The following is a 20,889-nucleotide window of genomic DNA, read 5'->3' as shown; positions in this document are numbered from 1 at the left end:
CCAACTATTCTGTCCACCGGCAGTCACCAGGCTCAATTTGTCCATATTAGTGATCAAAAAGCGAGGCCAAGTGCCGTCACCTTTTTCGCCATTTATTTGTAGTGACTGCCACTAAAAAAATTTGAATCAAATCTGCAATTAAACATTTGGTCACAAAATATTCGTTATAAGGCTTATAAAAAAGAAGATTACGACCAATCTGGCTGGTCGGAATAAAATTAGTTGCAAATTGCTTTTGATCACAGTCTATTCACAAATTGCGACCAGACAAAGGCTTCGTTTGACACATGCTCATGATAAACAATAAATTCTAATGATTTTGATGACTATATGGAGTTTATTAGGGTGATTTTGGCTTTATTGAATAAGCTATATAAAGAAGAGAAGTATATACTCCCTCTTATCCATCTTAGGAGTTCCATTTAATTTTTCACGGATTTTAAGGAGAGTCAAAAGTGGGACCCTAAGGGTAGGAAAGAGAGTGGTATTATGGGTTTTTAATGTAAGGGAGGAAAATTAGTATGGGTAATGGAGGGTATAATTGAAAATAGGATAAAGTTACTAAGGGCATAAAAGTCAAAAACCCATACCAAAAATAGAAATGGGACAATTAAAGTGACTTGACCATAAACGGAAATGGGACACATAAGCTGAATAGGAGGGAGTATAAGAGATGAAGGTTTATTAAACTACAAAAGTTTAGACATAAAATCTAATGGATGTTTATTCTATTAATCATAACTTTTGATAGGAAGATTATGTAAAACTAGTAACACTACAAACTAAATTTCAAAAGCTTTATATTGCATATTCGATTAATTCTTTTAACTGTATAGAACTCTTTAATTAAGGTGCTTAGCTTGATATTAGTTTATATTTTTAAAGTCTTTTATATTTTTTAATTATATGTTTTCAGACCCAAAAATTTAAACAACAAATATAAAATAAATAGGTCGTTCAAAAATTATTGTGTTTCTTTCATTTGGCTACTACTTATTATGTTGGTCATCTCTTTTCATTAAGGGAAAGTATGGGGCGGTTACAAAGCAGGGGTGACTAGGATGGGCAAGTATGAGGTGGATACTATACTATAGTCTACAGGTGAATATTAGACATGTACAAGTTAAAGATGTTTATGCAAATTTAAACATAATGTATCTTACATCTATGTGGGTATATTAAAGGGATGGATGGGTTATATCCGGGTCGAATTCAGCTAAATTCAGATATAGATTTTTTTTTTATTATTATTGAACTTATATCCGAATCTAAATTTATAGGGTTTGGAAAATTTTGATTTAGACCCTAACACTAAGGATCTAGCGGATTTAGTGTTCGGATTCGAGTCCAATATATTTTTTTTTTGGTTTTTTTTTTTTTTAAAAAAGTATGCAACTTTTATTCATTCGTATAAAATTATTAAAAGATTTTAGGAACAAAGAATTTTCTAATACTTTATATTGATATTGAAAGACAAATATATGAAGTTTTTCACCAATTAAGTTCTTATAAAGAAATATTTACCAAATCTTAATTTCAATTTTCAAAGTACAAATAGAACAATTATTTTTTTTAATTATATAAACTAACAAAGATCCAAATCAATCACATAAATCCAGAAGTACATACTAGTTTTCATATAATTTTTATTAAAAATAAATTAACTATATAAAAGTCAATGGGTCAAATTTGAGTCGGATTATAAACTCAAATTCAATACGAATCATTAGGGTCCAAAAGAGGTGTTTTTAGACCCTATTTGAATCTACATCCAACGTATATTCATGAATATAAAATTTAGACATAAATTAAAAAATATCGCACATAATTTATTTAATTTTCCAGTAGATTCGGTCAGAGCCCAATATATATACAATGTGCTCTAAATGTATCAATTTGACTGCCAATTCTATCAAAATAAGTTTTAATTATATTTTTTTGTTTTTGAAGTAGATTGATCAATGCATCATCTTATCAGTTACATGAATCCAGATAATTAATCTATTTTATTAACAAGACTTACTTTTGTATAATATAATAATATTATTGATATAAGATAAATTCAATTTGACCTTACACGAAATTCTTACATGGGTAAGTCTTGGTTAACAACGACATGATGGCTTTACTGGGTCAATAAAAACGGAGATCGCCTCATAAATATGTATCACCGTAATAAGGTAAAAATAAAACAGATATCATCATCATATCTAATAAATTTCACTTATAAAAAATATTATTAAGTTTTAATTTGGGAAGGAAAAAAAGTCGATAACTCATAATCATAAATAAGAATGCGGCTAAAGAGTTTGTTTTCAGCTCGAGAAAGATCCTTTGAAAAATCCTCTGAAAAAGAGATTTATTAGATTAAGGTTTTATAATAGATGTATAAAAAATGTTATCTAACTTGTACCTGTGTAGGCATGCGTGAAAATAAAAATTTTATCTTATATAGGTGGTGAGTATGAAGATTTAGGGTGAGTATTCACATATATCCGTGTTATTCATCTACTTTATCGATATGTCTATTTAAATAATAGCGGTTTAATTATAAAATGTTTTTTTTTATATATTACAACTTCAAATTTATGTTTTCCACCATCTATTCTAGTCAAAATCAAGTGAATGAGGACCAAATTCAAAAGTTTTCTCAAAACATAGTACAAATATGTAAAAATGGGTGCCAAATTTTGACCTCCATAATAAAAATATGATTAATAATACAAAGGAAACTTAAAAGTTATCCAAAAAAATAGTGATAGGATAATGTAATTGTAATAAAAAGAAAAAGTAATCCAAATTAAGAAAGGGTGAACCTTCCCATTAAAGGTCACTCCCAAAGTCCAAAACTGCGCCCATATAATTTCTTTGGTTCTTACGTGTTGCTGGCTTGTTAAAGTAAAGTTATAAGTAGTATCAACTTGTTTCTTTTGGCTTCCCATTCTTTGCCAACATTTAGTCAAAACTTTTTAGGTATAGAAAATTGTAAAATCATATTCTTTTAGTAGAACTCTTATATTCCGTTGAAATAGCATCATATAATGTTACAGTAAATTTTAAGTGGAGCATGAAGAGTAATAAATATTTGTTTTATTGTATGATATATATATATATATATATATATATATATATATATATATATATATATATATATATATATATATATATATATATATATATATATATATATATATATATATATATATATATATATATTAATCAGATTCCCACTGTTTATCAATTGGATTGAAAATAAACTAGATTGTCATACATGCTTGAGCATTATATTTTATCAGTCTCACATGATAAGATAAGATATAGTATTTATCGAAATTTTAAAATGTATAAATGTATAACAAATTCATCAATTATGAGCATCAAACTCAAATCCATTCTATTATGATTATAAAATTTTACAGTTAAATATATCATAATTGATCGGTCAACGGTTCAAAATAAGTTTTAGCCTTATTATTTATTGCACCATTTTACAATTTTAGAATAAAAATAAGAGATGCATCTGAAATAGGTAATGGGTTACGTTGGGTCTAAAGATGGTTAAAATTTAGGCAGCAAGTTTAAATTGCTCTTAAGGTAATATATCGGATTTTGTTTCAAGAGATTAGACTCATAGTGAATTATTTTTTGTCAAACTAAGGCCCTTCGTCAAAACCCATTACATATAAAAGCAAATATATAAATATGGGCCAAATATAGGTCCAATTCAGGTTTGAAATGGGTCATGGACTTAACGGTCATGGCTAAGGATTCAGACGAGAGTTAGAATGGGTCGAACATTATTAGTTGGGTTTAATACAAGTCGGGTTAAGTTAAATGAGCATGAGATAAATATAGCAGAAAAATAAATGTTAAGTTTAATATTTGGATGCATACAAATAGAAACAAAAATTTTGAAAAAGAAAGGCTATGCTTTATACTAATTTTTACAAAGATGTCCAAATGTAGATTAAGATGGGCATGGTCACCTAGTGCACCTCTGAAAAACATCATAGTTAATAGAAAGAGAAGTTATGAAAGACGTAAGAAAAAGTGGGAGAAGAAAATTAGAAAGGGCATGAGTGAATTGTATCTCTTTAAAGATTTGACTACAAATAAAACTAATTGGAGACACCATATTCGCATGCTTGACCAATCATAGTTACATTTGCAATGACTATTAATCTATATTTTTCGTTTTGTCATTAGCCTGTATACTTGTTTTGCCTTGTCTTTGTTCTTACATATATCATGTAATATGAGTTTTTATTTTTTATTTTTTAAGCTCTTTTTCCATACTAGGCTCTCTTTGGTCTCAAATTCTTTTATAAGGGTATAGTTTATCGTTTTTTGTTTCATCTTAGGCCCTTATTATATATTTTATGACTTAAATATATTAAATATAATCATGATGATAATAATAACCTTTTGATACTAAAATGGGTATTGTCTATATAAGGTTGGAGTTTATGCATCGATTATAGGCTCAATTTAATTAATTTTAATTGAGTATTATATAAACTCGATTTTTAACTCTTCGTGAATCTCAAAATAAGTCTGATCATACATTTTTAATTTTCATGTCATTGAAGAAAAATTTATCTATAATCAAAACTATTTGAAAATATACCTAGAATAATACAACATTTTCATAATTTTTATATAATAATTTTACCTATTGAAATTAATCATGAATAATTTCAAATTTATGATGTATTTTCCTAGAGTAAAATTCGATAGTTAGATGACTTGCTATAGTTAGTAATTTATCAAAAAAAAAAAGTAAATTGAAAATTAATTTTGAAAATTAACGAAAAACTTTTAAAATTTTCAAAAGAATTCTAAATAATAAAAAAAAATTAATTTTTTTTAACATCTTTGTAAACTTGAATAATTGGATGACTTGATATAGTTAGTAATTTACCAAAAAAAGTAAACTGAAATTAATTTTGAAAATTAGAGAAAAACTTTTAAAATTTACAAAAAAATTCTAAATAATAAAAAAAACTTGTTATAGCAAATCAACCAATTATTTACACTAGGCTAATACCTTTCTAAGTTTGGATTATTCATGGTTAATTAATGGATAAAATTATTCTAAGAAAATCATAAAAGAGAAGAATTATTCTAGATAATTTTTTTCACATTAAACGTCAAAAAGTTGTTCAAATTACTATTTTACCAAACTAATTTTACTTCAATTTTTATTTTTAAAAAGAAAATGCAAAAGACCACAATTATAACAAATCACACCCTAAATTAGAATTTTTTTGCTTCGATTTGTGATGTATACTGATAATTTTTGCAGCCTCTAGTATGATTCGGTCAATGTAATATCAACTGGCTTACAAGTTACAAACGGCATGATTCATGCTGTATGCAAGCAATTCAACAATAATAAAACAATAATTGAGAAAACTACCAAAATAGTAGAATGAATAGCCTTTAAAAAAAACATCAAGAGAGAGATAATTTCAAAACAAGGAGTGTGTATGTTGTTATTTTTTTTTTTTATCAATTTGTATAAGTTGGGTTATTTTTGTTTTGTATGAGATGTATCTTGCGGGAAGACCATCTTTGTTGGGCTAATTAATTAATATACACTTACGGTCCGTTTGGTTGATGGTAATGAAGTAATGGGAATGAAATGTTGGAATGACAATAGTAGTGAAGGAATGAATATGAGAATTGGTAATGAAGATTCTTTTGTTTCGTGTGCATGACTAAAGAATGGTAATGGAAGATAATATTCCATTGATTGCATTTGGTTGTTAGTAAAAAAAATGGTAATGACTCTTAGTTTCATTATTGTATATTTGTATCTAAAAGCATTATTGTATCTAAATTATTCTATCTAATGATTCTTTTTTTAATAATAATATTTTTTTGGATAATTACATACATTACCTTTTTTTTCTTCATTATTTTTTTTTTCTTCAGCTCGAAACAACATTACTTTATTTTATTACCACAATAATACTTCATTACCATTACAGCCTAATACCAGGTTGTTTGATGGTAATAAAAATGGTCCTTTTTGGTAATTTTATTACCTTATTTTATTACCATTCATTACCATTGAAGGCATCCAAACAACCAATTTTTTTATTACTTAATTTTATTACCATTACCGCCCTCTAATACAATGTACCAAATGGACCGTTATAGTTTTAAAATAATCACTTATAATGAATTAGAAAAATAAACTAATTATATTAGTGCTCATGGTGACACGGTTTATATAATACTTGATGATTCCCTTTTACTCTAATTTTACAACTAAAATTTGGGCCTATTCAAGGCTCAAGCAGAACTGCAGATCTCACGATCGGGCTTTATAAGAATATCAGGCTCAACCCAACAAAGCTTAACATATATTCTTACTCTATTTTTTTTTATGGGCCGATCAAATTATAAATGGTCTCTTAAAGAGACCGCCTCTTACAAAAATTTGAGTTAAAGAGAATGAAAGGATCTATTGGGCCCAAATGTGAATATTAAATTGCAATGAGGCCCAAATATGATATCTTGTTAGTCAAAAATTTGATATAATGACAGCCAAATTAAAGCTGTTATTAATCTAAATAATGATGATGGGATCAAAGAATAGCTCTTGTTAATAAAATAGTATGGAGGAAATGGAATTGCTGTTGGTGATGGTTCCGGCGATTCCGTTCCGCTTGATTTACCGCTGCGTTACAAAATACAGCATCCGTATATCAAATTTTAACAAATAAAATTGGAAATAAGTCAGAAAGAACAAACTCTACTTTAAAACTTAAAATAAAGACAGTTTTAGTTTTTTACTTTTTTTATATATTTTTTATTTTTATTTTTTAAATTTAGGCATTATTCCTACAAATTAGAAGATACGAGTTCCAATTGCATCCAATCAAAATCGAATTAGCTTAATTATATTTATATGTTAATTAGTTGGATGAGGCTAATCAACATGTACTAATTCTAATTAATTTTAATGCAACATTGTAGAGAAAAATATTAAGGAGAACATGATATATAGACACAAAAGTGATGCTAAGACATTAACCATCAAATTATTTTAATTCATCTCAAAATATTATTAAATGAAAATACGTGTGAAAAAAAATTAGCAATTCTTATGAGAGATTAAATCTCAGTAGAAGTGTTTATTAAGGTCATCGGCTGGATTTTTTAGGTTAGGTGTTTCGGCTCAGTTTCAAATCGGGTTTGTGTGTTAACATTGTATTTTACATAATTGTAAAACATTTTGAAGTGGAGTCAAATCGGGCCCATTATTGGGTTTGTTTTGTACACCTCTATCTCTCATTGAAACAATCTCAAACTAGAACTTATATTCTTATTATGTATGAGATAAACTATATTTAATTCATATACAAGACACGTTTTTTGATGAGACCGTCTCATATAATAATTTGTGTCTAGTCAAATTTTCCAATATTAAATTGCAATGAGACTAAATATGATATCTTGTTAGTCAAAAATTTGATATAATGACAGCCAAATTAAAGCTGTTATTAATCTAAACAATGATGATGGGATCAAGGAAATAGCTCTTGTTAATAAATTAGTATGGTGGAAATGGAATTGCTGTTGGTGATGGCTCCGGTAATTCGTTTCCGTTACAAAATATAGCAAATAAGCTAGAAAGAACAAACCCTAGTTTAAAAATAAAAACCAAAGGCGATGTATTATAATTAATTTAAGTCATTATTCCCACAAACTCGCTAAGTGGTACGAGTTCAATCAAAGAAGGTCATTAATAAAATCAAATGGGAGGAATAGCACTTATTCCTCAAATTTATAAAATGACATATAAATATAATTTTCTCTTTCTCTGATGTATGACAACTCATATGTAGATAATAATGGACACTTTAATACTCTCCTCACATGTGAATATTACATCCAATTTAAGGCCCTTAACCAGTGATAAGATTTAATGTCCAGTTATGAAAAACTTAACAACAAATCGGGCTCTGATACCATATTGAAATTTATAAATAGACATGAAAACTCAAACAATAAGGAGAAGAGGTAACTCACATATAAACTCAAAGTAAATTTACTACTAAAATTAATTACTAGTAGTAGTAACTAACCCTCAAGTTTATAAAATAACATCTATTCTTATCTTTCTCCGATATGAGACAACTCACATATGGACGATATGGACACTTTAACGAAACTCAATCAAAATCAAATTAGTATTATTATATGCATATTAGTTGAATGAGGCTAATCAACATGTACTAATTCCAATTAGTTTTAATGCAACATGGTAGAGAAAATACTAACGGCATGTTATATGAACACAAAAGTGATGCAACACATTGACCATCAAAAATTTTTAATTCATCTCGAAATATTATTAAATGAAATTATGTATGTAAATAAAAGTATAAAAAAATAATGTCTTATTTTAGGTAGGTGGTCTAGAATTCAACCAAATTATGTGGAGATTAAAGGTAGGTTCATGATGTACGAAAATAATACAAGTAATGCCTAATGGTGTATCTAAAATGCATCTTCATCTCGTCATCGTGTACTGTATTATTCGCCTACATCATAACCTCATGTTCATCAACCCATTGACTCTAACAATTCATAACATAATCTCACCATGATCCACTCATGTGGATATGAGACACCCGTAGACTCGGGTTAATAAACCCACAGGTCAAGAGCGTTGACTTTCACATACATTTGGTGAGATACATTGTTTACCAAAATCATTTGGTAGTAGGAAGATTAGCTCACCCAATATATATATGTGCAAGTTAACTACCTGCTATTTTATCGATGTGAGATCTTATCTCACATGTAAAGTATTTTCATTAATAGGTTTCATTAGTCATGTCTTAAAAGAATTATAATGTACGTAAATATCATTATTAGTAACAAATTTTAAAGATTACGTGTCCGAGCTTTATGAATATTTTGTTGGTAATATTAACCATATTGTGGATAAGATGCCATTATCAGCCGCATATTCATATTTTAATTTTAAAGATTACTTTTCCGAACTTTAAAAATTTTACGTTGAAATTATGACTTGGTTTGAATGAAATTTTATTATGAGCGAAAAATTCATGAATTAATTTTAACATCTAAAAATAGCATGGAGTAGGATTGCAACTTACGAGGCAGTTGTAGTAGGACAAAACGTGACAACATAATCAGCTCCGTCACAAGTAAAAGTACTCGTAGCATCATCGTACGCGTAGCTATACGCCGTCGGGCAAGCGTCCTTGAAGAACTTTGAATATTTGCTCGGTTTGCATGTATCCGGTGTTGAATTTGGCCCGCTACAACAATATTGTGGATCCCCAAATGCTTCACAAGCACTCTTACACGCAACTCCATTTATGTTTGAGCCAATTTCACTTAAAACCCGAAGTTCTGTTGGGCATGATCCATTTAAGTCCACCATACAACCGATAGACGTACAATTACCTATATTGACAAATTTAAAAATTTAGAGGATCAGTAGCACAAAATATTTCCTATATTACAGTTTTTAATAGTCATATTCACCCTAATATATAGTATTTACTTATTGTTACAAACTTACCATTTGAAAAATTCGAATCCTCTATACCAAAATCTGTAACATTTCTTACATCACATATTTAAAATTTGATAAGTAAAATATTTGATTTTGAAATTATATTTACATTTATTTCTTACTAAATGTCGAATTTTAATTAAATGGTATAGAGAATGTTCAAGGCCGACGTTATAAGGGTTTAGAAGGACCTGTACTCCGGGCCTATCTAAAAAGTTGGTAAAACAACTAGTGACGAATCTAGGGATTAGAGTCCCCTGGGGCACTAACGAAGGGACGAAATTAGCTAGTGTGAGCAGCAAATATCATCTTTGTGAAACAGTCTCTCAAACCAAGAAAAATGTTTAATAGCAAGCAATTCCCCAACAAAATAGAGAAAAGGGAACTGGAAAGGATAGTCAACCACTCACTTGAGATTCATATTGATCAATCGAAAAAGTCAACTATGGTGTTTTGTTATTCAGACAATGTAAATCTTGACTTCACCTAAAACATAGCATTCATAAAATGAATTAAGCAACAAACTCAAATCTATCCACCCAAACTAAGATTTGCGACTTTAGATTTGCACTCTAGCTTCACAGTAATTCACGTGAGTATCTAACCAAATACCTAAAAACATAATATGCAACTCCTACTTCTAATTTCTAAAGAATCCATGCTCTTGTGAATCTTTGTACTTGGTGTGCTATTTAGCTTACATAGCCTGTATGAACATCAGGTTCTGGAACACAGTGGTTTCGCAATTCTAACTTCAATCAAATTTAGATGGCATTATTATCAGATACCAAAAATTACTTATATGCAATAAGAATCAAGATTAAGAATAAAGATTAGAACAAGAAAATTAAGAATTTAAGATTAAGATTAAAGATTAAAACATAAAGATTATAAGTGAATACTAAAAAAAATTAAAATTTTGGACACAAAGATTAAGATCAGAACAAAAAAAATTTTTAAAATTTCCCCCGGGGCCCATACATAGAATCCCTGAAAACAACGCTTAAATACACAATAATTAGGAGCCTATAATAATATATTTAGTAATTAGGGCCGTAATTAAGTTTTCCAATCTAACTAGCATCGATTTTTTTAATCAATCTGCCGGGTAGCAAGTTACCTGAACCACCTACGGGTCGAACCATAAGAGGAAGATTATACCCATCAACAAGACTCACATCGTAGAAGTCAAGCCCATCTGACCCGTTTAAAGTAAACTCAACAAGTGTAGCAGGTGGTCGGGCACCCGATCCAGAGCACACTACTGATCCTGTCGCACAATCACCTGTCGCACAAGAGAAGTTCCCACTAGTAGACCCACCATTACAATGTGTTCTGGCCCACATCCGACCCGACCACGACCCGGGTACGGAGATAATATTGGTTGATCCAGGGGCGAGGGAGAATCCGGTGGCGGAGCCGGGTAGTCCCGGTGTGCCAGCATTAGAGAGTGTTGCAGGCCATACTGTGTAGATGCATTGGTTGACTAATGTGAATTTTGTTGATGAACTTATTCCTGCATTTTTATTCAAACAAATTACATATATGTCATTATAGAAATTTTTGATGAAGTATTCGATTCTGATACTATGTCAATGAATTAACTCAACCATCGATTTATTTGTTTTAGTCGATGGTTGAGGACCCAACAAGAATAATCTTGATTTGTTGAAGATCATAATTTTTTGGAGAAATTGAAAATTATTGTTGTTACCTAACAAGTTTAGGAGGAGGAGGATGAATGTGTACATGCTCATGGTAGAAATGTTTGGTATAAGGAAAGAAATTGAAATGAGTTTATATACAAGATTGACCCAACAAATTTATTTATTTATTGAATTCAAAGTTTAGAAGTTATTCCAAGTATGGGAAATTGCCCACTTGAGAACTAAATTTACATCAACAAAAAGCTTTTTTTTCTAATATTTTATGTTAGTTTCAAACTAAATCTATTTATTTATTTATTCTTAATTTGTTATTGTTTATTCCATTCGTCCCAGTTAAATTGCACTGATTTGTATTTTTGGTTGTCTTATTTATTTTGCACTATTTTTTAAATTAGGCCTTACCACTTTCTTTAATCTCATTCATTCATTTAAACATTCTTTTAATATCATCTATCCAATTAAATCTCCCTCTTCATCAATTATCGCATTTATTCGATCAAGTAAAGAACAACATATCACAACTCTTTATAATCCCCTTAAAATTCACCCTATTTCTTTTATACAATCTCACTGCAACAGAGGTAGTAATAAGATTTCACTTAAGCATGTTTTTTCTTTATATAATAGCAATTTGGGTTAAAGTTTATTGTCAAATTACGTTAGTTTATCTGCAACTACTAACTAAAACAAAACTTTGCTTACATCATTCACCGCCAAAACAACGCGCACAAATGTCTTATTATCATGAAAATTAATTATTAAATTCTTATAGTATAAATATCAATATTTTATTTTTATCAAATTGAAGATGAAATAGATTATAGAACAATACATTTAATACTATTATGAAAACTATTTTTTTACATCAACAAATTTGAAAAGCACATGATACTTTGAACTTGTGGCAATTCATATAAAAAATATTGTTTTCTTTAAATAATATTAATAATCAAAAAATAAAATTAAAGTCATGTATGACACATGTAGTATATAGTGTATTAGCAAATAAAAAATGGATTGACAAAGCATGATTTTGAATGGTTATGAATTGTTTGCCTAAACTCAAATGAATAGTAGAAAGTTGGCAAACAAATTATTATTATATACTCAAAAATGGAACAATTGCCAAAGTAAAATGTGATTTGATTCATCATAGTTTCTTCCTCGTACTTTACTTTGTTTTTGTTTTAGTTTTGTTTTGTTTTCCATTTTATTTTTGAGAACCAAGCTTTTGACTTTTCACATGAGATGATCATGTTAATCTAGCTTTGGCAATTAGATGATATTCCAAGTAATCATTTTTGCCATGTCATTCTAAATGTTTTTCTATTCTATCTATGTATTGGGGGATGAACAATCTAATAACATCCAAACATTTTGGAATCAACACATCATTTATTACCCATAATAGAAGAAACACATCAAACATAAAAGCACAACACATTTGACATAAGTGTATGTATGTAGAATGGTGTTTTGTACTCCCTTATTTAAATGGATTTAATACATTTTTTTATTAGATGCTCTATATTGTTTGTTTGACAATAAATGGAAAAAAGTTAGAAAAATATACTTCCTTTTTTTCTACTCGGAGTTAAACTAAGTGTTGTACAATTCATTATTTTATGATACTCTACATATTGTGTTTATTATAGGAGAAAAACATATCATGTGAGATCTTATTTTATTCGTCTCCTCGCATACTTTTATAATATTAAATTTTTATAATTTTTAATTGTGTATAACTCTAAATATCAACAACCCGTCAAACATGTTAAGCTGGGTAAAAATATATTTGAATACAAATAAAAAACGAACGAAGTATCTAAGTACTTCCAATCTTAGAATATGTTTGGTGGCCATACAAATACGTACAATTAGAATTTCAAATTTGTATGAAGTGTAAAGGTTAAGCTTTTAGGTTGGGTTGACATACAAATACAATTACACAAGTATTTAAAATCTCCATGAAGTGGAAAGGTGAAGCTTTTATTGGCTAACCAAGTCATAGAAATGGCAGCCAGGATTTCTAAAACCTATGACTAGTTTAACAATTTTCATTAGTAGAAATGAGAGTTATGCGAAAATTAAATTTATGATTTTATTTGAAGGATGTGATATTTGCTTAAATTCAAATAAATCTATATGTTTTTTAATAATTGCATTTTAATCACTATTCATTAATCCATTTTATTTTACAGTTTTTGTGAAATGTATAAAAAAATATAATCAAGTAGATTCTTATTTAATTTGTCTCAATATATAAATCAATTATCAACTTTTTTTATATTTTATCATACATATTTAAAGATATTTAGTGATAAAATTTAAATTAAATAGCGTAAAAATTGAAAGTGTAGTCATTAAAAAACAAAACAAGCATTTAGTACTTTGTAAGTTAAAAGTACTTCTATAATTTAATAAAGAATTTCAAAAGAGAATAGTTATATTTGACAATTGGCTATTAGCAGTTGTTAACTGATTCAACTAGCTGAAAGTGTAACTACTAAGTCAATTGTTTAAGCCGGTAATTCCATCAAAGTATAGACAATACTATGTAGTCATTGGGGTAATTGCATGTTATCCACAAGAAACTATACTTACTAGGCCTATATGTAGTATAATGAGGTATTAGGCTACCAAGGAATAAGATGTTTGACTAACATGTCTGATCCAAATCTGAACATGAAACCAAACTAGTTTTAGTAGAAACACCGAGAGAAGAGCTTAAGTCTTAACTCGAATTTACTATCTCATATCCATATAAACGGTCAACTTTAAAACTTTAAGTAATCACTTTAAGGTTATAATTAGTGACTTCAAAAGTGTAAGTGATCACTTTAAAGTTATAGTAATCATTTTAAGACTACAAGTATATATTGAGTCAGCCTAATAAAAACATCTTACTGTGAGACACCTTATTTGAGAATTTGTGATGTCAAAAAAGTCTCCAATTCAGATTTCATGTCCTACGAATTATGTATAAAAATCACGAGGAAGAGAATAAAGCAACCCTTCTCACTTAGATTTAACAATACCAGCTATTGATACAAAGAGATCAAAACAATTACAAACAAACTTATAATTATATAGATTGAGATTGCATCAAATCTAATATGCTTAGGCTTATCAAGAAAGATGCACTGTAAAACAGAGGAAGTCTAAAGCCAGTCAATAAAGCTACAACCATATAAGCTAGACTCAAATCTAGACTCAAATCTACATAAAATAAGCTATACCCAAATCTACATACCACAACAATATATTATATTACCTCCGTTCCATTATACTTGTTACTAATAGTGACATTTTTCAACACAACATGACACAATTAGGTGCGAGTATTTCAGAATGAAGGAAGTATATCACTAAAACTCGTGATAATCTAGCTCAACAATATCGAGGCAATTGGTCAATAAAACTAGTATTAAGATGGCTCAAAGTAAGATGTGCAGGAGGTAGATCTTCCTAGGTCTCCTAGTTTGTAGAGGCGAATGAAAGAATCACGAGTTGGCTTAAGGTGCAATGAAATAAGCAAAGCATATGCTAAGAGTGGAATGAAAGAACCAAAATTTGGCTATGAGGCTAATGAAAGAAGCATTGTTTAGGCAATAAAGAAGCAAGGTATAGTTCGGTGTCTTCTGCTGGCCATCCAGTAAACATTTTGAAAGGGCATCAACTCCTACCATCTCACCGGACTTGTGAGTATTCTACCACATAACCAGCACCACAAAAGAAATGAGGAGAAAGGTCTGGATACTTCATAGTTCATCCACAATGCACCCACAAGATACAATTCAGCCAGTGTTGCACACACCGATTTGCACACTATGGAATCGGAATTCAACCCCAATAGTTAACTCACACAGTAACTAATCACAAATTCTCATTTACTACCGTCTCACTATGATCATCATCATCACACCCAATATCCCACTCAAAAGCAGTGGTTTGGATGAGGGAAGGTGACAGACAATCCATACCCATACTTTCTTCATGGGAGGACTAGACGAATGCGGCCGGTTTTACCCAAAACAGTAAGAGCCCCGTGTTTGAAGTCTCACTATGATGAGGTCTTAAATTGGCTCATTATAATGAGACCGTCTATAATTTTGCAATCTTAATTTCACCATACTAATTAAATAAATTGGTAGACACCATGACCCTATGACAACACAAAACTTCACATTAAAATCAGGAACAATATCAACAAATATGTCGATACCAAAGAACCCAAAAATCATCAACACTAATTTAAAAAAATGCATCACCATTAAACCAATCAATAATACAAATCAAAGCTCATATAATAATGCTTCTAACAATGAGTCTACCAAATCATGATTTACCACATATAAATCCGCAAACAACGCCCAAAATATTACCATTGTTTCAAAGTCAAAACCCATCATGCTGTGTATAACCAGCCTAAAACAGGGCAGACCCAAAACTAAGCATAATACCATAAAATAATAATTATTATTATTATAATAATACTAATATTAATAATAAATAATAACTATAATTATAATAATAATAATAATAATAATAATAATAATAATAATAATAATAATAATAATAATAATAAACATATAGTATTTAGGTACTAATTTATACTTTACTTTAGTTTCCCTCAATGCAATCCTTAGCAAAGTGCCCATCTTTTCCACAGTTATAACATCCACCGCCGTTTCCGCTGCTTCCGCCGCTTCCACCGCCGCCTTGATTACAATGCCGCGCCAAATGTCCGTACTCTCCACAATTATAGCAGGCTCCACCCCCACCATTGTTACCCCCACCATTACCGCGTCGGCATTCTCGGGCAAAGTGCCCGACCTGCCCACAATTATAACACGATACATCACCACTACCACCACCATCACCGCGTCGGCATTCTCGGGCAAAGTGCCCAACTTGGCCGCAAGTGTAACACGACCCATCATCACCACCACCACGACGCGGTGGTCCACCAGAAAATGTTCTAGAATTATTAACACATTCACGAGCGATGTGTCCATGACCTCCACAGCTAAAGCAACCTCCACCGCCTCCACCTATGAAAGGTTTGGATCGACGAGGAGGTTGAATGGAAGCGCCGTTAGGACCAGTAACGTCAACAGCTTTAGGTTTATCATCATCTCCAACGGAAAAAGTGTATTCGACGATTTCACCTTCGGTTAAGGAGCGATAACCTTCGGATTTAATAGACGAATGATGAACGAAAAGATCTTCACCGTCGCCTTCCGGTTTGATAAAACCATAACCTTTCGTATCACTAAACCAACGAACCTCTCCTCTGCATCGGGATTCTTCCGCCATTAGTGAATCAATAAACCCTAAAAATGTGATTTTCGATGTAATAAACCCTAAAGATTTGATCTTGGAAGTAATAAACCCTAAATATTAAAAATTGGGATATTGGAAAATTTGTTAGTTTCAGAGTAAAGAGACGACGTATATGAATTTATACTAGAATGTGGGGCTTGGTTAAGGAATTGGGTCAAATTTGGGCCCATATTGTTTTCTTTTTTAAACTTTTTTGACTTTTATTTATATTTTTTGACCCAAATGAAATAAGATAGTAGTATTTTTTTTAAAATAATCTTGAATTTAGATACGAGAGTAATCTATTTTATATAAAAAATAAGATAAATTAATTTTTAAATGGAATAGTTTAGGTGCTTTTTGGAGATTGGATATCCACTTTTTAAGCTGTATACCAGAATCTGAATCAAGTCTTTTTAAAATTCGAATATTTAATTTTTTTTAAATTATATGACATATATTATGAAGGAGTCGATAAAACCTAAAACTAAAAATATTGCAACCAATCTCAAATGTTTTCCTTTTCCTTTATAGATACACGAAGTCGCAGGTTTTTAGTAGATTTGAAAGATATTAAAAATTTGAAAGCTTTTAAAAGGTTGCTATTTGATAAAACTAAACTTTCTAATATTTTTCGAAGGACATTAAGATTTCTAAGTCTGATACAGTGGTACACCTAAATATGAAGCTATTTTTGAGAATTTTTACACCTAAATCAGAATTCTCATTCTAAACTACGATTCTACAATCTTACGATTTAAAAATAGACGATCAATTCGGATCCTAGGTAAGATCTTAATGTGGTAGAATCGTGCTATCCTACTTAACTCAGAAATTTAGGTGCTAGGATCATAACATGATTCTACGATCCAACGATTCGATCCTACATGGGTAGTTTCAATCGTAAAATATTTTTATAAAATATAGATTTCACATATGTATAAATATATATTTAATATTATTATATCAATAACTTATAACTTTCAAGTTTTTCTTAATTTGCAGTTTAAAAATAATTATTAAAAGTATTTTCTTTTCAAAACTTATTAGCTGAAGTCAAATAAATTTTTACTTACACTTTAAACATAAAAAAGAACAAATATATTCATAATTAATAATTCAAAGCACATTAATGGATATTTGTAGGATCACACGATTCTACTGTAACATTCGAGAAATTAATTCGAGAATTTAAAATAAATTAATAAATAAAATAATATTTGGATGAAATTTGAATGAAATCGAGAATAGATGTTTGGGCTTCAATACAATTAGGAAACCCTTCCATGAGTCAAGTAAGTTTTAAAAAATTTAAAAATAAAATAAAATAAATTATAATAATTTGATAACCAAACTAAAATTAGAAACCAGTTCTATGTTTCTACAATTCATCTCCTTCCCCATTGCTCTAAACCCTTATTTCTTTTCATGCTTCAAAATTTGAATCCATGGACTCATTCTCATCGGCATAACCGAAGGCAACACGCGTTGTTCCTCAATCTTCTTCTTCCTCCGATCTTCGAAGGATTTGTGTTGCGAAAATCAATTGATTCTTCTCTCTTTCATGATTTTTTCAAGGTAAATGATCAATTCTGTTGCATTATTGGTTGTTTTGTATAAATTATGGTTAATTGATCTTTCTTCTCACTCTCCTCTGAATTTGAACCACAAGCAGTGTAGTAGCAGCCGAAATCTTCCTTCCTTATGCCTCTGAATTCTGCCGAAGTAAGGGGGAAAGAATGAGTTTCGGTCCTGTTGATTAGGCATCAAGATTCAAGTCGAAAATTAATTTTCGAAATCTTTTTTTTTTGTTTCCTTTCTGCCGTCAACAAAGGTATATGCTTCTTGATTTTTTTTTTCTCTTACCAATCTTTACTGCGTTATTCTTATTCATATAAGGTTATTGTAGGAATAATCAAGTTATTCTAAAGATATTTAGTTGGTTTATTTAGATCATTGTAATTAGGGAAATTACTGTTTCTCCAAGCTTAGTTTCCTTCCTAAATTAGGGCCTAATCCTTGTATAAATATTGAATCTGTAAACAATGAAAATCAATACAAACAGTATTCATAAACCCTAAACTTAACTGTCTTAATTCTTCATGGTATCAGAGCCAAAGGTGTTTTCCGGGGCCGACAACACCATTGGCTATCATCATCTACCCTAAACACATACCTACAATGGCAGAAACCAACCCAAACCAACTCGTAACCATGGAACAGATGGAACAAATGTTCAAACTGTTTCAACAAATGAATAAACCAAACACAAACCTTGAAACCATATCCCCTGACCTGAAATTGGCCGAAAAACTAGATTATCAGAATTATACTACTTGGTGCAAAATGATGCAAATAGCTTTAGAATGCAGGGGACGTCTCAATCACATCATCGACGACCCTCCTAGCATCTCAGATCCAAATTACAGAGCATGGAAACAAAAGGATTCGATAGTCTTGTCTTGGATTATTTCGAATATCAGTACAGACCTTATGAACCAATTCTTAGACTACACTATTGCAAAAGATTTATGGAGAGGGATCGAGGTCCTATTAAGCAGTGGAAGGGACGAACTCCAGATCTTCGATCTGAGTTCTCAAGCAAATAATTTGAAGCAAAATCAAGACCCTTTAGAGGTCTTTTATGGGAAACTTAACACTATTTGGAAAGAAATAGATCGAAGACAACCAAATCCCATGATACATGCAGAGGATATAACAATGTTTAACACCTTTATTCAAAAGCAACGGCTATTTCAATTCTTGGCCGGAATTCATGACACTTTTGACAAAGAAAAACGTGACCTGCTACATCAAGATCCACTTCCAACAGTGGAAGTGGCCTATACTACAATCAGACGAGAAATCTCAAGGCGTGGGATTATAAGTCATGCTTCATCACCGGGAAAAATTCCCTCAGAGATAGGGAGTGGGTTGGCCGTTAAGCACCGGTCGGATATCTCATTCCGGCGTAATATGGAGGATAAAACTCACCTGAGATGTAGTCACTGTGGAGGGAGCCGTCATACAAAGGAAGGATGCTTCAAAATCATTGGCTTCCCGGAATGGTGGGAGGAACACCGGCAGCGGAAAGCCGCCACCAAGGCTCCGTCACGAACCGGCGGCAAGGCTCACTTGGCCACCTGCACTTCTTCTCCCACCAACAAACCAACCACTCACACAGAAGCAAAGGAAGACATAAATGGTGTTGAAGGTGAAACGAAACAGAAAGCACAAAAAGACGTATCGGAAGAGAGAGAAAGGGGGAAAGGGAAGGATTTGGAAGCAAGTGGGGAAGGGAAAGGGCACCACTCCCACTCTTTTATAGCCTCATCTTTTAAAAACCCTAAACCCATTAAACCCCACCGGCCCATTACTCACAAACCCACTTATAATAAACTTGGTCTAATATGCAAACCTTGCCCATCATCCCCATGGATATTTGATTGCGGGGCCACTGATACTATGACCTTTGACCCCCGTGACCTTTTATCTACCCATCCAAAAACCCGAACCTACATTCAAACTGCTAATGGGGAGTGCGTGAGTGTTGACCAAGCTGGGCCCGTTACTATTTCTCCCTCTCTCAAAATTAACAATTGTCTTTTAATTCCTAGCCTATCTCACAAGTTATTATCTATTAGTCAATTGACTCGGGAATTAAACTGTACTGTGCTTATGTCTTCTTCTGGTTGTGTTGTGCAGGATGCTCAGACAGGGAAGATTATTGGTCGTGGTACTGAACGCGATGGTCTATACTATGTGGACGAGGCGATTCAAAAGGGTCACACTTTGCTTGCTCAAGGGTTCACAGATCATCAGTTATGGACATGGCACAGACGTCTCGGACATCCATCACTAGGGTATCTGAAACATCTTTTTCCGTCATTAGTTAAAAGTACTGCAGTCTTAGATTGTGAAGCTTGTATTCTTGCGAAAAGTCACAAACATTCCTACTTTCCTAGTTCCAATCATAGCAGTGAACCGTTTATGTTAATACATTCTGATGTTTGGGGCCCTGCTCCTGAATTTAATAAACAGAGTTATTCATACTTTGTCTCCTTTATTGATGATTGTTCTAGAATGTGCTGGATATACTTCTTGAAACACAAGTCTGAGGTGTTTGATGTTTTTGTCAAATTTTACAACATGATTGTCACCCAATTTAAAGCCAAACCTCAGATACTTCGATCCGACAATGGGGGGGAATACATGAACCAACATATGGAAACATTCTTCACTACCCATGGCCTCATTCACCAAACCTCTTGCCCCCACACCCCACAACAAAATGGCATAGCTGAAAGAAAGAATCGCACTCTCCTAGAAATA

At 31.1% G+C, this 20,889-nt stretch overlaps 2 protein-coding genes across 2 annotated transcripts; both read right to left on the bottom strand.

The window, feature by feature from the left end:
- Positions 1 to 6,464: 6,464 nt before the first annotated feature.
- Positions 6,465 to 11,334, bottom strand: LOC130823255 (thaumatin-like protein 1b; the record flags this gene model as incomplete). Its single annotated transcript, XM_057687881.1, has 4 exons — positions 6,465 to 6,688; positions 9,141 to 9,453; positions 10,686 to 11,081; positions 11,280 to 11,334. Coding segments are annotated over 4 exons (924 nt in total), but the record flags the coding sequence as incomplete, so codon positions are not given.
- Positions 11,335 to 14,654: 3,320 nt separating this feature from the next.
- On the bottom strand, positions 14,655 to 16,654 carry LOC130823931 (cold shock domain-containing protein 3). The gene has a single exon (XM_057688761.1). It carries the CDS (start codon positions 16,549 to 16,551, stop codon positions 15,856 to 15,858), a length of 696 nt encoding a protein of 231 aa, XP_057544744.1. The 5' UTR covers positions 16,552 to 16,654; the 3' UTR covers positions 14,655 to 15,855.
- Positions 16,655 to 20,889: the final 4,235 nt, after the last annotated feature.

This window comes from Amaranthus tricolor, chromosome 9, assembly GCF_026212465.1.
Source record: "Amaranthus tricolor cultivar Red isolate AtriRed21 chromosome 9, ASM2621246v1, whole genome shotgun sequence".
Taxonomy (NCBI): Eukaryota; Viridiplantae; Streptophyta; class Magnoliopsida; order Caryophyllales; family Amaranthaceae; genus Amaranthus; species Amaranthus tricolor.
This window is presented reverse-complemented; position numbering and strand designations above follow the sequence as displayed.

Excerpts from the sequence above, each read along its gene's own strand:
- LOC130823931 (XM_057688761.1), bottom strand. The coding sequence starts at position 16,551 with ATGGCGGAAGAATCCCGATGCAGAGGAGAGGTTCGTTGGTTTAGTGAT.